This window comes from Gastrolobium bilobum, unplaced genomic scaffold, assembly GCF_033153095.1.
Source record: "Gastrolobium bilobum isolate Gb01-03AN ecotype WA unplaced genomic scaffold, APGP_CSIRO_Gbil_v1 utg28077, whole genome shotgun sequence".
NCBI classification, from domain to species: Eukaryota; Viridiplantae; Streptophyta; class Magnoliopsida; order Fabales; family Fabaceae; genus Gastrolobium; species Gastrolobium bilobum.
The window spans coordinates 163,187-182,272 of record NW_026897591.1 but is presented as its reverse complement, the minus strand read 5'-3'; the positions used below and the strand labels follow the sequence as shown (position 1 = coordinate 182,272).

Genomic DNA, 19,086 nt, shown 5'->3' with positions numbered 1-19,086 from the left:
AAAAATTATGACCTTTAAAAGTTTTACTGTCAAATTGTTGACTTTTTATGTTACGTGTTCGTCATCGGATGAGTTACGTCTGTGTAGAGCGCAATTTTGCACTGATTGTGCTTATGTGAAGTGCAGCTTGTTATGCCCGTGTGAGCACGACTGAATGCAATTAAATTAGTTTAAAATAACTATGTTTTTGTAATTTTTTATTAAAATAATAATATATTAAGTTTTTTGTCCGGTTAATCAACATCAAATTCTGTTAATTCTCACGTGCACTAAAAAAACACAAATTCAATTCTCGATGGGTGCATACCTTGCGCAAAGGATCAAAAGAACAACAGTGATTTTCATCCATTGTCTTGTAATATAATTACTTATTTTATTTTATCTTTTAAAAATCGTGTTTCTTATTCTATTTAGTTAGGATAGAAATTTGGAGAAAATTAATGGGATTAATTGATGGGAATAATATCTATCTTTTTAAAGAATATAAAGAATGACCTAATAGATTATAACCGTTGATGGACGGAAATCAACGGTTAGGATCTAAAAAGATATAAACTTATATACTTTAATTGATAGATATTTTTCCCTTAATTGATTTAGAGAATTAATAAAGGGAGAGTTATATTTCTCTCAACCGAAGTCAAATTTCTACACACAAAAAATAAACGGTGAATCCCATTTTTATTTTTATTTTCTCTTTTTTTATTTGTGAATTCTGCTTGTGATATTGTTTTGTTTTTTGTAATACATTGCTTGTGATATTGTCTTTGAGATAAAGAAAATGACAGGTTACCAAAAAAAAAAAAAAATGATTTATCTTGAATTGGGTCCGTAAAAATAAAATAATATAAAAGCAAAGATAGACCAATTCGGATAAGGGGCTTTCGGCTGGCAGCGTCTACAAGAAAGATAGGAGCATCGTTGAAAAAGCTTGGGAGCAAGGTAGTAAGTATCCTCAACTGAACCCCATATTCCTCTCCTTTGCTTCTTGAACATCACTATTGCAGTGTTCTACCATATTGACATTGTTGCACTATTGCAGGAACCAGAGCTCAAAAATGGTGGTCAGGATTCGGTTATCAAGGTTGGGGTGCAGGAACAATCCATTCTACAGGGTCATTGTTACTGATAGTAAAACAACAAGAGATGGCAAGAACCTTGAAGTTTTAGGTTTCTATAATCCTCGATCAGGTTATCGCCATATCCCTTAACTCTTTAGACGGGCCTGTGCTGTGAGGTTGAAAATATGTTCATTCAAAAAAAAATAAAACAAATTTTTTGTGTGGTTATTTTGCGGGTAAAAATTACATTATTAGTTTTTCATACAATATTGCATATAGAATTTTTCAGGTTAGTGGTATTGTTTGATAATAATATTTTAATACACTCCTGTAATTAAAAAAACATGATGCCTGTTTGTTTATAGATATTATGTATATCAGTTAGGAATGACAAAGAGAGGATGGAGGATGGTTCAAGTTGACGCTAATTAATTTTTTTTGTTTTTTTAACTTGTATTTCTTTTGTACAGGCAAAGATTCTGATAAAAGAATGGGTCTCACAGTTGAAAGAGTGAAGTAAGCAACTTTGTATAATTTCAAGTTATCTAGTTACTAGTATACCAATTAGGGGAAATCAGTTATAATTGTTGGAGACCATGTATGCCTCATTATTTGCTTTGCAAAACCTTGCTTGTTGTTGTTAAAATATTTTAATTCTTGTAAATTTGTACGCTCCATGAAGCATAAGTGAAATACTAAAATACACTGCGAATTCTTCTTGTCAACCTGTCCAAAATAATCGTAGCTCCAAATGTTCATTTTTTATTTTCTACTTGCCCTGACATTTTCTTAATATGCTAAAATTGTCCTTCCATCAATGGCTCTTTTTATTTTTACCAAATTACTAGGAAGAAGTTTCCATGTTGGCAGTGGGCTTATACAACTGTGCAGAAGGCCTTTGGTCGGTATAATGAGATATAATGTTGTTGCATTTCATATTGATAGATCCGAGAGGGTCAGGGATGTCCAACTGAAGGTTGATAATTGTATCTTGGATCTGTTACCTCTTACGACATCTATGGAAGAGATGTCGTAAGGGGTAACAGATCACTTTGGACAATAATACTAGCATATAGCCAAAGGCGTGGGGTGTATACACAGTGACAACTAAGAGAGTATGGAGCAGTCAAAGTGTGTATCTGAGATGCTTAACCCTTTATTTATAGAAGGGTTACTTGTAGGTGAAGAGTCCTAACAGGAGTCAAGTTGTTGGGGGGATAGGATGAAGAGTCTTATCACTTATCCCTTGGGCATAGGATAGGGGATCCTATCTCTTATCTCTTTAACTTGTCATTTATCCTTAGTTGTTGCTTCTAGAAGCTATGGGCCCGTGGGATGGGTCCAAAACACATGTTTGTAGTTGTCTCTAAGAATGAAAAGCAAATTTTTTGGTTGCACGGCTGTCAACCCCTATCCATCTATCTATCTTTATGAATTTAACTGGACAGACATCTCCACCCTATTTCTTCTAGCATTGATCTTTAGTGCTCCTGTAGTACATATGCCTTAACTAAAAGCAGAAATAAATGAAACTCATGATATTAACCATAAAGCAGTGGGTAGAATAAATGTAGTTGGGTAGATTAATTTTTTTTAACATTTGTAAGTGATGCAAGAAATTTTCCTTCTTTAGGTATTGGCTTTCTGTTGGAGCTCAACCTTCAGATACTGTAGAGAGTCTTTTATTTCAAGCTGGTTTACTGCCTCCACCACCAATCGTGACAATGGGACATCAAGGTGGACCATGGGATAAATTCCCTGTTGATGCTTTAAATGGACATACCCTGAACCAAGAGCAGCCAGCCAATTCTGATCACAAAGAAGATGATGGTGAACTGGACACTACTTCTTGAAACTCTTTTAGTGCTGTTTTCAGATGTCTTGTTTTTCTCATTTCATTTACCATTTATTCTAGGTATATCTCCTGAAGCTATATTTGCTATTGGCTTACAAGTTAAATGAAGATAGTAACTTCCATATGTCTGGAGAAGGTAAGTGGTGTTGTGAGCTGTCATCCAAAGCAAGGGCAAGACTTTGATCAAATTTTGCACCCTGTTAAATGCTACATATAAATAGACTGATAGGTTATCTTGCTTTTGAAGCACCAGTTAATTTGTTTTCTAGAACTTTTTACGTGAGGAAGACGCTAGTACAATAATGAAAGTAGCTAATTTTATTTTGAATTTATTCCTCTACCCCATCATGGACGTATGCTCGGCATTGTTGTCTATTATCTAGTTGACTTTTATGTTTCTGCAATTCTTCCTGATTCTGAGGATTCTTTTGAAATATAATCCTGTTTTCTTTTTTATATGTCATGAAAGAAATGTAGTTATTTACCTCACAAAATGTTAAAAGAAAATCACAAACACTTTTGCAATTATAAATGAAAAGTGCGCAGTTTGAAGTTCTGGCGAGGAGTGAGCCTTGAGTACGGGTGTAAATAGGTTAGGCCGACCTACAGGGGCATACGGCCTAGCCTATATTAGGATAGTCTTGGCCTATTACAAATAGTAAAATAGAATAGATCTAGGTTTTAAAAAAAACTATTTAGAAACAGGACATAGGTTTTTTTTGTATATTTTGGGCCTATAAGCCTACGGCCTAGCCTATATTAAGATGGTCTTGGCCTATTACAAATAGTAAAATAGAATAGACCTAAGTTTTTTAAAAAACTATTTAGAAACAGGCCATAGGCTTTTTTTGTACATTTCGGGCCTATAAGCCTAAAGGCCGGCCTATATGATATTATTTATTTTAAAAAATAAATAAAATTATTATTTTAATAATTTTGAATAATAAAGTAATATTATTTTAGTTATTCTTTTAATTGTTGAATATTTAATAGGTTTAAACAGGCTAACAAACTTAGGTCAAAGCTTTTATTTTTTTAATATAGATCATGTCAGACTTGTAATTTGGGGTTTACACAGTCTAACAGACTAGGCCAGATTCAATTTTTTTTATACAGGCTCAGCTTATTTAAGTCAAAGCCTAGCTTAACCCAACTTATTTACACCCTTAGCCTTGAGGTTCAATATCCTGTTTGTTGCAAATATTGAAGCAGAGCCTTCAATATTCTGGTTAGGTTTCGAGTTTAGAGCCTATTGTTACTCACCAAAACAAGAGATGGCAAGCACCTCGAAATTTTAGGTTACTATAATACTTTATCCATGTGATCGTCAAATCCCTAACCAAGTGTAGAATGGCCTGGTGAGGTTGAAAGTCTGCCTATTCAAAGAAATTTTGCAAATTATGTGATTCAAAATTGCATTTTCCTCATCGGTAAAGATAAACATTTTTTTTCATGTGGGTGTAGTTTCCATGTTCTTGTATAGGTTATGGTGGATTGGTAAGGCACCCAATGGTTTTCTCTTTGCTTTTCCTTATAATTAGTGGGGTTAACAGACATGACCGGTATAAAAAGTTGTTGGAAAAGATATAAAATTAAAATCAGTATAATGCATGTTAATCGTAGAGACTTTGGGAGGTAAAAAAAGAAAAAAGTCGGTGGTATCTAAGAATGTGCATGATTTATGATGACTTGACATCTTGGCCAATGTGACTGACTGGTGCAAAATCTAAGAATGAAAATTAAAGATAAATCCTATCATGAGTTATCTGAAGATTTAAGAACCGAATCAGGGCTTTTGTAGCTTATTGAGATTCATCATCTCACCCTTTTCATAGGCTGCTGTTTTGCATGTGTAAATGATATTGTTCATGGTTTTAAAGATGGACTATGATTTGGGAATTAGGCTACACTAGAATAAGAATACTTACTTGGCAGCTATTTGAATACTTCACTAGAATAACTAGAATACTTACTTGGCAGCTATTTGAATACTCCACCAGAATAAGAATGTATTTAAACACTTTTGAACTAGTAATCAGATACTTGACTGAAATCTGAAAGTACAAAATTACTTATGGCACCAGTATTCGAATAGTCCTTTTATATGGGAAAAAGCTTTGCACGATTCCTCTTCCGTGACAAAACCCTATTATGTGAGAAAAAGCTAAGTGTCCTATTTATAATAAGTACCCGTAGAACAAAAAGTCTACAAAACTAATTGGGTCAAAGAGTGTAAATTATTGGCTGAACGAAGAAATTGCCTTTTTTATGAAAAAAATATTAATTTATCTTATTTTTCAAATTATATACTAATTTTTTATTTGATTAAAGTCGATCACGATTTACTCTAGTAAATATCAAAAGCGTATTAAATTAATTAAATTTATGAAATTGGCATTGAATTAATATTATATTGAAAATTATTATTAAATTTATTAAGCTAATAATGTACATTTGCATAACGTGTGATTCTTATAGAGTTACAATTTTGCACAAGCCCTCAAAGAAAACTCAAATGGGATTTTCTTCCACTAAGATTTGCAATTGACACTATATCCAATTTGACATCAACAACGGAAACAACCAACCCTTGATGACTTTGAACTCCCTAAAACCATGATTTCACCTAATCAATAACTAATTCCAGGTCTTGAGAACTTTCCTCTCAAACTGGAAAATATTTTCAGAGAACACAAACCATATGGGCCTTCCATCCAAAACATGACATTTGGATTAAAAATAATATTTTCTCTTTTCTTCGCATCACAAAAATTATTTAATTTTGATTAACCCGAACCATTGAGTGATTAGTGATCCGGGTTCACTGAAAATACTCTCCTAATACTCTCCTCAAACTGAGCAAGGATATAGACACGTGACTTCCTTAACATACCACTCCAAGCCTATTCTTCCTCCTTAAACAGTTTTATGCTCCAAGCTTTCAGATGAAAACTCAAGCCAAGCCAACAGGTACCCAAACCACAAGCTTTAGATTTATTTTGGAACATTGATATTATACACCATATAAGATTAATTGTTGAAGTTATTTTGTGTAGGATGAATTCTTTAAGTATTTGAAAGAAATATCTTGTTTTTTGTTGTTAGTGGCTGGTGGTATATATATTATATAGCATGTTTTACTGGTATTAAAAATATAGGAGAAATTCTAAAATTTTTGGATAAATATGTAACTATGTATTATTTTAGAATATTATTTTGCAATTGTTGTTATTGTGAGATAGATTGTCCGGCCGAATTGTGTTTCAATTACCTTCGCATGTGTTACAATTGTAATTCCGGATTTTGGTTATGACATTCATTTTTTAGAATCAATTTGTATAGATAAAAACTCCTTGAAGATTAAAGCAATACAAATAACAACTTTCATGAGCTAAATTGTATATTTACTCTACATTTATAATTAAATAAATGGTATTTTGACCCTAATTGATCCCTATACTATTTTTAAAATAACCATAGAACTTAATGATTGAAAAGTGTTATTTGTGAAATTCAGTTCTCAAAAGATAAACTCGGTACCATTTGGACAATTTCAAAATTGAAATTCACACAAACAAAAATTTCAAAGTTATATATTTATTTTATAATTACTTTTTTTATAAACATATTTTATAATAAGAAAAATTATTTTGACAAATTTTTTTTATAAATTTATAAACAAAATTATATTTTATCAATAAAATTTTACTTAAAAATATCTTACCCATAATAACAGATAATATAATTTGTAAATATAACTTTTTATAGTTACTTTGATTGTAGTTGAACTGCCAAAACCAACAACTTACGTCCGAACGAATAGACGGAGGAACCAAAGTCTGCTTTAACTCTGCAAAATGCAATCGGCGCATTTTTCATTTCAACTATGGAACATTGCTTTGTTCTCTCCACAACATAGTTTCTCTCTTTTGCACTGTCTTCTTCTTCTTTCTTTTGCAAAATGTTTCAGCAATCGCTTTTCAAACCTTGTTCCTTTTCATTCGCAACCCCAAGATCTTCTTCCCCTTTTACTCGAACTTCCACAATTCGATGTGAGGCCAAGGAACCATCGCCATTGTCTTCTGAGGTTGTCTCGCGACAACCACTGTCGCTGTCGGCGACGGGGAAGCTGATGGAAGCGGAGAATAAGAGTGGATCCTACCCAGGTGGGTTGGGTCCGTTCACAGGGAGAGACCCGAATGTGAAGAAGCCAGAATGGTTGAGGCAGAAAGCACCTCAGGGTGAGAGGTTCCGTGAGATTCAGGAATCACTCTCCCAATTGAAACTTAACACTGTCTGTGAGGAAGCACAGTGCCCCAATATAGGAGAGGTTCTATTTTTCTTCTTTTTATATTTGTATGTATCTATATTTCAGTTGATTCCTTGCTCTTTATTGAAAATTGGTTTTTTAATAAAATGGATTTTGTTGAAAATTTGGTTTTTGACAAGTGGGTTTGTTGAAAGATTGATTTTTTTATAAATGGGTTTGTTAAAAATTTGAGTTTTGATATATGGGTTTATTGAAATTTTAAGTTTTTGTAAATGGGTTTGTCGAAAATTTGATTTTTTATAAAGGCAATGTCTTCATTTCATCGATGGAGAATTTGTACTATCCTTGCTCTTTTAGTGGAATTACTGCTCATGTTGTTAGCTTCTCTGTGTGGTGGATTGCTCAGGAAGTAATTTGGGGAAACAGAATAAAAAATTATGGATAAGAACTAATAGTGGTGACCAGATATAACGTATACTTGGTATGAGCATTGAGATGCTTCTTTAGGGGTTACCAGTGACAGAGAGAGCCTACATTGGTATTGTTCCATTTTTTTTATTATAGCTTTATGTTGTGATGGGTTTTAGTTATATATTTTGTGTTGTTAACTGTTTTGTATCTTTTAACACCGTGCTTGCTCTAACTTTTAATTAATCTGATTTTACATTTTATTTTTTGCTCCTGATCTTCCTTGCATAGGTGAGAGGCTGAGAGCTTTAAACAGCAATCCCTTTGGGATTAAATAATTGATAGTGATGTTGGATTTTATTTACTATGATTACAGGCTTAATATTTAATCAAACTTGCTAAACAGATAGCTCTCTGAATAAAGACAGAAAGAAACTATATTTAAATGTATTTAATATGGAATGTCTTCTGTAAGATGTTTAAGGTAGAAATATAATGTTTTGACATATATACTCTAATGGACAGTGTTGGAATGGAGGCGGGGATGGTATTGCAACTGCTACAATCATGGTTCTTGGTGATACTTGCACCCGTGGATGTAGATTTTGTGCTGTGAAGACCAGCAGAAACCCAGCACCACCTGATCCAATGGAACCAGAAAATACTGCCAAGGCCATTGCAAGTTGGGGGTGCGTATAATATGTTATAGTGATGTTTATCTTGAATCATGAATGGATTAATAATCTGCACACTACACAGTTGATTCATTTATGTAATAATGGTTATGGTACTATGCTTTGCCTTAAACGGAGCTGGTAGTACAAGCCCTGAGTCTGACTTATTTACCTGATATAGGCATGTTTTAAGGTCTGGCTTGGCCTTTTTAAAAGCTTGACCTAGCATGAAAAGGCTATGTAAAAGCCAATTTTGCAATCAGGCCTTTAAATCGGAAAACAAGCCTACATCTAAAATCTAAATAGGCTATCAGGCCTAGGTCTTTAAATATGCTTACAGGTCTAGGTCTTTAAATAGGCCAACAGGCCTAGGCCTTTAAATAGTTTCAAAACAATTTTAGTTGGCTCCTAAATTCAACCCACCGTAATGGTGCCCTAATTGAAAATCCCCAAATAATATGGGGACCTAAGTCCTATAGATTAATTTAACTTAAAATATAAGCACTTTTTATCTGAGATAATGCTATTATATTATATTATATCTTTCAATTTGCATTCCTGAGGAAACTTTAATGAGTTCTTACCACATAGCGGAAAGTGTTAGCTAAATTAATAATTTCTTGCTGATACACATATTATCCAAATTCTTTTAGTAATTTGTTTGGTTATGATGAGAATCAGAATGAGAAAAGTAACAAAGAAATCATCTCGATAGTTGTTAGTTCATTCAGCACTGATATCATATATATATATATTACTATAATTAACTTCATGTGAACATATGTAACGTCTGAAAGATTATCAAGTTCATATATTTGTACAAGTTGCAATACTTACATAGGTCATGGTCACATAACGTGCATCTCTTTGGTTTATGATATACTTTATATGAATTTCTTGGATCTGATTCCTTTTCAATGGTGTTGATTGGTCCATGTAGCTGATCCCACCTAGTAGAATAAGACTTGGTTGTTGCTGCAATTCCCTGTTAATTACAAATTCTGAATTTTGCAGTGTTGATTACATTGTCCTAACAAGTGTGGATCGTGATGATCTACCTGATGGAGGAAGTGGGCATTTTGCACAGACTGTCAAATCTATGAAGGTGCATTGATATACTGGACTGTTGTTTCAAGATGCATTTTTACAAGATGTACAATGCAAATTGTAAGTACAAACAAGTTTTGAGCATAATCTTTTTGATTGCTTTTGCAGAATCTCAAGCCTGAGATCATGGTTGAGTGTTTAACCTCTGATTTTCGGGGTGACCTGAAGGCTGTAGAAACTCTGGTTCACTCAGGTTTAGATGTATTCGCTCACAACATTGAGACAGTCAAACGGCTCCAAAGAATTGTTAGAGATCCCAGGGCTGGGTAAGTTGCATTGCTGATCCAGCTGCTTTGTCATAACTAAGAATGTTATTACAAAATATCAACCATTATTTACTCAAAAGTAAAATATACACAGGAAAAGAAATATTTCCATGGAAATTTTTTTGACTGGTAGTATCAAGGCATAATGTAACACATCTAAAAAGAATGTATGAAATGAGAATAAGTAGGTTTTGAATAATATATTACTTCTATGTTTATGTATTTTGAACTCACAAGAGCCTTTCTGGAGGAGCTCTTCGCACATGATAACAAATTTAAATAAAATGATAACAGATTAAATATAAAATAAGATATCAAAGAATAAATATATAAAAACTTCAATTGTAAAATTCAGAAATTTGTTTTGCATAAGGATCTTTCTAAACTTGGGAACCAACTCATTGCCCTTCTATTCAGTTTTTAACTGGATTTTCTAATTCTTTCTGTTTTCTCGGGTCAGCTATTAAGATAGGCAGCACAAGGTTGGTTTATGACTAAATAGCATAAACTCATTTCTATATGTTTGAAATTATCAAATTCCAGTTACTTCATTCTCTAATATCATTATTCTTATTGTAAAAGAATAACTTTTAAGACATTTTTTAAATGCCATGCTGCTAGGTGGAAAATAATACAGATTCTTTAAAAGATGCTCTTTTTTTAAGAAGAGCCATATGAAAAATTGTAGATAAGGCAAGTAAAATGTGATGGAAATCGAGCATGTTTTGAATCAAGCAATCTTGGATTATAAATTGGCACGTAGTCACAGACATGCATTATTAATGTTCTCTATACATGTAATAAGATTATAGGTTTATTTTCAATCAGTGAATGACGAAATTATTGACATGTTTGAATCACTTTAAATCATATTAGTTATCTGTAAAAACATGCATGAGAAACATCCCTAAGTGTGTGCACTTGTGCTTTTGGTTGCTTACACAAACATGTACTACACTTGAAAAAAGAAATTATCCCTTCAAAATTGGTCATTATGGCACATTATATGGCTTACAATTTCATCAAATCTTTTGCAGCTCTTGTTTGTTTGCTGTCCTATTTTGTGTTTGGTATTTTACTTCTATTCTCTGGCTAATTGATGTTTTTAAATTCATGATTACAAGTTCCTGGCATTTCAATTCACTGTGGCACCTGAAGCCTAATAACGATGACAATGAAAAAAGGGAATATTTATTTATTTAGTTTTTGTTGTGTGTTGTGTTGGGGGTAATGTCATGATAAAAGCATGCTGATTGTGGTTTGACCAATTACTTAAAGGATACATGATTTTAAACTACAATGTGTTTCCATATGCTTTTTTTTTCTCTATTCCAAATCATCATTTGCTCGGTTCTGTTTCTTATGTGTAGTATGGTTGTAGGTACGAGCAAAGCTTGTCAGTTCTAAACCATGCAAAACATAGGAAGGAGAGCATGATAACAAAATCTTCGATAATGCTGGGCCTTGGAGAATCTGATGAAGAGGTGAAGGAAACAATGTTGGATTTAAGTGCCATAAATGTGGATATTCTGACACTTGGTCAGTATTTGCAGGTTAGCTGATGTAAAATGCTTTGGTACTTTCCTTATCTGCTTCTCATAACCTTAGTAATCGGAGTTGAAAATTCTGTCTGTGCTTACGGACAATGCTAATCTTTCACACGATCTCATAACTTTTAAGTTGGTGTAACATGCTTGATTTAATCTATTGCCTGCTGGTTGTTTGGCTCAGCAGTCAATAATACACCTTGCGAGTCTTATTTTCTATTGGTTGTTTTGGCTTTTAGTTCATTAAAATGTTATTGTTGCAGCCAACACCCTTGCACTTGACTGTCAAAGAGTATGTTACGCCTGAGAAGTTTGATTTCTGGAAAGAATATGGCGAGTCTATCGGTTTTCGTTATGTTGCGAGTGGGCCTCTGGTAATCTCTTTGCACATGCATTAAAATAACATGGTACTCTTGTTTTTGAGAGTTAGTATTGGAATAGTGGTAAAGTTGTTTCTTTGTAACCGAAAGATCACATGTTCGAGTCTAGAAAATAGTCTCATTGTAAAAATATAAATGTTACCCTTACAAAGTCAGGGAACCTTTTGCCCTTTATTATCTTTGAAGTGACAAAACGGACTAAGAATATTCGTTGTGCCTCTAACTATCCTCCTCAACGAGCCAACTTCAATTGATAAAAGTAGTACAATTACCTCATCATCTTGGAATTTACGAGATCCTTATGAGAGGCTATTTATTATGTTTTGTAGGTGAGATCTTCATACAGGGCTGGGGAGCTGTTTGTCAAGACAATGGTGAGAGAAAAGGCCAAGAATGCCGGTGGCTCGTTGTTGTAACATTTGGCTATGTGATTATGGACATTATTATTAAGCAACAAGAGATGGTGAACTTTTCGCATGTGCAGAGGAAAATGGTTAGCTGGGGCTGACCTTCATTGCTTTGGAGTGAAATTATCCAGATATGTTGTCAATTATATAAGCAAATTGGTTACAGTGAGAAATTCTATTCAATCAATCCTTGATTCATTATCATTTTTTTTCGTGTGTAAACTGACTTGTTTATGTTCCAGGAACCCATATATTATAAAATTCTTTGATATTTTATAATGTTTTTGGATACAATTATGGCGGAAAACTCGTGTAAACTAATCAAATTTTTTGTCGCTTATTCTTAGAGACCGTAGTTTGAGAGGGAACCTGAAATGTTGCTCCTTTGTGAGTTCAAATTTAGGAAACAATTTAAAAAAAAAAATACAAGGGTGAAGTACGTTCAATCAATCATGACCACTATCATTGCAAAGAGGGGAAGCCTTATGCTTTGATGTTTATTCTTTTACAATGAAATACGATAATTTGAAGAATGTGGTCTTAATACTCAAAAGAGAAATGCATATTTTTACTTGATTTGTGAAATTTTGAAGAATTCTAAAATTCAAGAAATTAAAATGCTACAATCTAAATAGAAGAAATTAAAACGCTTTCCCCATTATTTCAGTCATATGATTCATTTTTGTAAAATCTTTCTTCAAATATGGAAAAAGAGGACGAACCGGAGCAGTGGTAAAATTGTTCTTTCATAACTGAAAGTTCATGGGTTCGAATTCAGGAAACAATCTTTTTTCAATTATGCAAGGGTAAGGCTGCGTACAAAGATTTCATCCACTTCACACTCGCTAGTCAGACTTAACGGGGAGTGATTTTTTTTTTCCCTTCAAATATGGACAGGGATGAGTTTTTTGTTTTTGTTTTTTGTGGAATATAATTTCTCACTCATGTATACATAAAAAAGTGAGTAAGACCTATTAATAAGAAGAGAGAGAAAGAAAATAAGTGGGTTTTATCCACTTGTTTTGTATATGGATGAAATAATTTTATCTCATATAACATGAGAAATTATATTTCCTACTTTTTGTTAATTTTAATAGTCTATTCCAGTAATATAGAAGATATCCTCCATTTCGTGTGCTGATTAGCATCGACGGACCCACACTATTGCAAGTGTGTGCAAATGCAGACACAAATGCAAGGAATTGGTACTCAAAAATAATCTTGGATTTCAGTCTACTACATTAGGCAGTGGCCAGCTTAGAGAAGATGAGGAATTGGACAGCGTGCGGCACAAGACAAGTGCCTCAAGCTAGCTTCCAATATAGGAAATCAAATCCCAATTCATTCAAAAGACAACGATAGCTCACTGCATTTGTGCTGCCTTAAGATCTACAGTTCACAGATATTATTAAAATTATATATAAAATTATTAAAATGACATTCGCTTAATATTTTTAAATTTTGGCTTAGCTGATTGTATATCTAGTCTCCGTGATTATTAGATTATGAGTTTGATCCTCACTGCCTTTTACATATGATATATAATTATATTTAATATCAAAATAATAATAAAAATGGTGCAAGATTATTTTGCATTGCTATAAAAATAAAAATCTTAACAAATAATTATTGCCTGAAATTGTGATAGCTTAGTTGACTCTTATTACTATTTTTTTTATCTTAAGTTGAAATTTCTTTTTCTTGTTTATATTCTTTTTGCTTTTTAATACATTTAAAACTTTCTTTAAAAAAAAAATATTCAGAGGCGCTACCGCCGAACTCCGCTACTAAATATGCAGACATAAATAAAATTTTCTGGGTCCGCCACTGCTAATTAGGATATAAATGGGTCAGACTGTCTAATAGGGCCCTACAATCCAGTTTATATTAGGTCAGACTCGGCCTATTATATATAGTTAAATAGAACAGGCTCAGGCTTTTAAAAAAACCTATTTAGAAAGCAAGCTATAGGCTTTCTTTTACATATCGGGCTTATAAGCCTATAGGCCAACCTATATCATATTATTTATTTTAAATAAAATAAATAAGATAATTATTTTAATGATTTTGAATAATAAAGTAATATTATTTTAATTATTTTTAATTATTGAATGTCTAATAGATTTAAATAGGCTAACAAGCCTAGGTCAAGGTTTTTGTTTTTTCAAATATAGGGCAAACCATATCTATAATTTGGGCTTACAGAAGGCTAATAGACTAGGCCAGTCTTAAAGTATTTTACACATGCCTGATCTATTTAAGTCAAAGCCCATCCTAACCCAGTCCATTTACACTCCTAACTAATCCCCTTTCTCTTCTCAGAATTATTTTTTTTTTCTTTTTATTTTTAAAGAGAAAAAAGTGTTAGATTTTAGTGTCAAAATTCAGAATAAGAATAACAATTGTGTTTATGAAATAATAAACTCATACTTTGAAAGAAATTATTTAGTAAACATATCTTATTAACCAAACACAGTTAAATAGTGATATGGAGTAATATATTCAGGCCCCATTTCTAAGTCCTTCACCATGAAGAAAGACATATATTAAGAAAGGATTTTAGTCAACAAAGCTTGCCCTCAACCATGTTACTTCTGCGACTCTTCTGCAAAAATGATCTCAAGCCACCTATACAAGGATCAATTAAAAGGCTTTACTGCTTCACCACTTACATGCGGTAATTAGGGGCATCCTCCAAAGCTGATTATTCCCCCACTATAAATACAAGTGTGTTAACAAAACACATTGTATACTAGTATTATTAACATTGATTATGATATTAAGCGCAGTTACAATATACGAGTAAACTTTTTCCTTTTCATTACGTACGCATTTGAAAACAATATAAAACGTAATGATTCAAACTGTGATCATAACTGAATTCTAAAAACGAAATTAATATTATACTTGCTTAACTATCATACAATACTTATTTTAAGTTGCTAAGAGGTTCCCATAAATCAACTTAGCGTAAAACTCACTTTTACAGTTTTCCTAACACTGAACATGCTTCTGTTTTCTTAGTACTGGGCATGTCAGACTTATTATTAATTTCTCATATTTTATTATGTTAAACTAGACTCTTTTACCTTTCCAACAAGGTATCGCACGCCTTATTTGGAGTTCTCTAGCTCCGGTTATAACCATTTGAAGTTGGACAAGCAAAACTGCCAACCAACTACAAACAGAGCACCAAACATCCCTCACCATTTCTGCTATTCCCAACGATTTACTCCACCAAATACTCTCAAATTTTTATTAAAAATACTAGACACCTTGATATTCAATTTTATATATTATAAGCCTAATTTTAGTAAGAATTGAGGGAGATATGAATTTTGGAAGGAGGGATCTGAAGCTACCCTTGCAAGTGACTGGTCTGGGCAGTCCTTACTCTCTTGGACCTATAGGACGGTACACAGCTCTAAATGACACCAAATATTGGGATAACTTAGATGACATCTCAACCTTTAAAAAAAAGAGTATGGTACGTCCCAATTGAACATCGGTGGAGGGAGACATGGTCTCCCAAAGTTGGCCTAAAAACTTATCAATTCTTAGAAATTTTGACGACATCTTCTTTGTTTTATTATCTAATCCCACTTTACCAAAGTGTGTTTTAAATCATTAAATGGTACCTAATTGACAAGGGTGGCACACATGGATTAACAAATCTCGGTGCTCTTACTCACAATATATTTACATAATTTCTCACTCACTTTACAAGCCATTACTTAAATCCATTTACAACTTATTACTCATTTCAATCACATAATTCAATTACGTTCATTCAAAATCATTGGACAATATCATAACCTAAAATAGGCCTATTGCCCTTCCATCACATACATGCATCATTAATTTATACAAGGTCCATAATTCTTTAATTACATTTCTCCAATACCAAATATAACTATAAATAAAAATGCTCCAAATACAATTATGACATAATCACTAGACTTAGCTAAAATACAACATGAACAACAAAAGCATGGTATAAATCCATCATGCAATACCATATGTTCATGCTCTAAGTCTATCCTATCCAATACATCCCAAAATGCAAAATGACATATAAACTCATGCATCCCATCATGCTCTCCTGCCTTTTGCCCAAGACTCCGGCCTCACTATATCAACCAAAACTTAGCCCCGTAATGCGGGATGAGATATATGAATATATCTCAGTAATCTAAAGGCTCTGGAGGATCACTCCGTCCAATGGCTCACTCAGATGTAAAATAACAATAATGAAACTATACAATATCATACAAAATCATACGACCCAATGGCTTACGACATATGACATATCATCGGGCTCTCATCCAAGAATTTATCCCCGGGATAACATTCAAGGCACCCACACCTATAACTCCCGAGACATTCCTAGAGTGCTTCTCAACACATCACAACTCTAGCCCCAGCCCAACTGAACAACTTCCATCAAACACATGCATGATCATGTTATACTTACACTATTGCATCAAACAACTTACAACCACTATCCCAACGGGCATGGTGGAGCACATACGAGGATTAATCCCGATACCAAGAGATTACCTTTTTGAAGCTCCCAAGTTAGGTTGTTTCAATCACAAGTTACCTAGCAACTTTCTTAAACAACGAAATGTCTACACAAAAGGTCATTTCAACATCATTTAGTGCCACAGTGACAATGCAATTGGTCATCCAATCAATCATGCATACAGGTGATTCAATTACTTACCAATATCCTTTTGGTCAAGGATCAAAGGCAATCCACAAGCTTCAAGCTTCAATCTTCTAGGATTTCATCCGTGGGAGACAACCAACAATGATCACAAGAATATGATCATCAATCCACTTGTTAAACAAGTCATAATTTTAAGCAATACATTACTCCCCCCAATGGTATGCTTCGGTTAATGTGGCCAAAATGCCTTAGACATGTTGTTAATTTTATTCAATCATTCCTATGGTTTCCTTAGCCAATCTCAACACCATTTACATACCATAATGTCATCAAACCATCACTTAACACAATTTCCCCCAAAATGCCTTATAAGGCCGTGGATGATGCATCAAGGGGACTAGGGGTTTTTCTTGCCTTTTTAAGGTTCAAGGTTCATTCTTAGGTCCACACTAGTTTATTCAAATACCAATTAACACCATTCATCAACTTCAACATCCAATTGCACATTCACACCTTAATTTCCCCTAAATGGCCGAATTGTTGCCCTATGTACACCAAGTGAGCTTTCTTTTTCACATGCATTACTCACTTATACAATACCTTTGAACTTGATTCAATTCAACACAAGTTCAACTGCACAATTTTGGCATCATTTTCCTCCTACAATACCTTAATGACCGAATTGTTCATCCAAGTAAACCAAGGGAATTTTAATTCATTTTCAAGGATCCAATGTACCATTCATCATGTTATTAACTATTACAACTAATCCATGACTCAATTTCACAAGCATACAACAATCCAATTTCACAAATTATGTTCATCCAAACAAAATTTTCCTAAGATAACAAACATTTTTCACAATATTTTTATGAGCTCAATCAATCTAATTCATCATTCTAAGCAACATATATCTAATGCACAAAGTCCACTTGAGGTCCCTAACTACCTCCAATTAACACATATAGGCTTAGGTTTTCAAAATTTGATCTCAAAGAATAACCATCAATAGGTAGTGAAACTTACCAATAATCAAGGTCCAAGACCCCTAAGAAGGTTTCCCAAGCAATGGCTCAACCAACAAGCTCCAATGATGTTAATGGATCTAAATTTTCAGAGGCATGGGTGAAGAATATCTCAAAATCTAAGGATTTTCAAGAGGAATGGAGGTGTGGGCTGGGTTCATTGGATGATTTACTACAAATTTCATGTGAAACTTTAGTTGATTTGAGCAATGACTGAAGGAGCAATCTCCAAGCCCCTTCCAATGGTAGCTCCACAGTTTTGAAGAGAGAGAAGAGGGAAGAAGAAGGTTAATAATGGCTGATGGGTATGGTGGCTTTAGTCACTTAAGTGGATGGGTCCCACTTGACACATCACTCAATTTAAATTATTTTAAATCATCCACTTATCTTACTAATTTTCACTTAATTAATAAACTATCCATAAAATTCAAAATTTAACATTCACCAAAGTCCTTTAATTACACTTGAACAGATGAATCCAGAGTTTTTCGGTCATTCGGTGAAATCACTGTTTTAGCCTGATATGTGCACCGTTGGCACGATTTTCCAAAAATCCTAAAATTCACCAAATCTCATCAATAATCATATTTCTTGGTCCTAAATACCTTTTCCAACTTATATTTAAATCTAGAACACAAATTTTACTTGGCACATTTTTCGGTGCAATTGTACCGCTGTATTTTCATCGGAAAAAAATACTATTCATCAAATTTCCAGAAACTTGCCTAACCACTCGATTTTTCGTTCTGAATCCATTTCCAAGGTTATTTTTCTTATTTGAGACCTTATACTATCATTTTACTGTTTAGGGTTACGTATTTGTCAAATTATCGTTTTACCCTTTTTATGTATTTTGACCAAGAACTAAGGATTTTCACTAATCCTGTCTTTTAATCCTTATTTTAATTATAATTATGTGTTTCAAATCTACGAGGTATTATATTTACCCTCTTAAGAAATAAACATGTTTACATAAAATCTGACTTGAGGGTCAGAGTGTCTATGTACACCCCACACGTTGTTCCAACAAAAATCCATGAGTTAAAACGACATCAAGTCACTTGTAGAGAAAGTTCATCATGGTAGCCGAGATAAAACTGATTTTGATTAAATAGCATATTAATTAGTGATATTCAACATTTCAACTATATAGCAAGGGAAAAAAAAGAAGTAATACTGTAAAAGCATAATCATACTTACATTACTTCTAAGTAAAACAAAATAGTAAAAACATAAAATTTGTACCGTTGGGATCTATAATCCCACTATGTTCCCTTTGGGGATGGAGTCACTGTATGGATGATACCTTTAGCACAAGTAGAGACCAAGCTAACAGGTACTGTTCCAAGTATGAAGTAAGCAACCAACAATGGTAGGTGTGTGTATGTGTGACTCAATATTAATGGGCAGAATA

At 33.3% G+C, this 19,086-nt stretch overlaps 2 protein-coding genes across 3 annotated transcripts; both read left to right on the top strand.

The window, feature by feature from the left end:
* The first annotated feature begins 857 nt into the window (after window positions 1-857).
* LOC133308386 (small ribosomal subunit protein bS16cy-like) lies at window positions 858-3,244 on the top strand. Of its 2 annotated transcripts, none has more exons than XM_061509005.1 (5): window positions 858-942; window positions 1,043-1,191; window positions 1,532-1,577; window positions 2,695-2,891; window positions 2,977-3,244. In XM_061509005.1, exons 2-5 carry the CDS (start codon window positions 1,059-1,061, stop codon window positions 3,021-3,023), a joined length of 423 nt encoding a protein of 140 aa, XP_061364989.1. In that variant the 5' UTR covers window positions 858-942; window positions 1,043-1,058; the 3' UTR covers window positions 3,024-3,244. The 2 variants fall into 2 exon arrangements, with proteins under 2 accessions (XP_061364989.1, XP_061364988.1); XM_061509004.1 differs by having other exon boundaries at window positions 858-945.
* A 3,747-nt stretch (window positions 3,245-6,991) lies between these two features.
* On the top strand, window positions 6,992-12,186 carry LOC133308398 (lipoyl synthase, chloroplastic). The gene is made up of 7 exons (XM_061509016.1): window positions 6,992-7,246; window positions 8,120-8,283; window positions 9,283-9,373; window positions 9,484-9,641; window positions 11,023-11,194; window positions 11,452-11,562; window positions 11,898-12,186. Exons 1-7 carry the CDS (start codon window positions 7,049-7,051, stop codon window positions 11,982-11,984), a joined length of 981 nt encoding a protein of 326 aa, XP_061365000.1. The 5' UTR covers window positions 6,992-7,048; the 3' UTR covers window positions 11,985-12,186.
* The last annotated feature ends 6,900 nt before the right edge of the window (window positions 12,187-19,086 follow it).

Excerpts from the sequence above, each read along its gene's own strand:
- LOC133308386 (XM_061509005.1), top strand. The coding sequence starts at position 1,059 with ATGGTGGTCAGGATTCGGTTATCAAGGTTGGGGTGCAGGAACAATCCA. Across the intron at positions 1,192-1,531 it reads TTTCTATAATCCTCGATCAG|GCAAAGATTCTGATAAAAGA; the intron begins GTTATCGCCATA and ends TCTTTTGTACAG. Across the intron at positions 1,578-2,694 it reads CTCACAGTTGAAAGAGTGAA|GTATTGGCTTTCTGTTGGAG; the intron begins GTAAGCAACTTT and ends TTCCTTCTTTAG.
- LOC133308398 (XM_061509016.1), top strand. The coding sequence starts at position 7,049 with ATGGAAGCGGAGAATAAGAGTGGATCCTACCCAGGTGGGTTGGGTCCG. Across the intron at positions 7,247-8,119 it reads AGTGCCCCAATATAGGAGAG|TGTTGGAATGGAGGCGGGGA; the intron begins GTTCTATTTTTC and ends TCTAATGGACAG. Across the intron at positions 9,374-9,483 it reads AGACTGTCAAATCTATGAAG|AATCTCAAGCCTGAGATCAT; the intron begins GTGCATTGATAT and ends TTGCTTTTGCAG.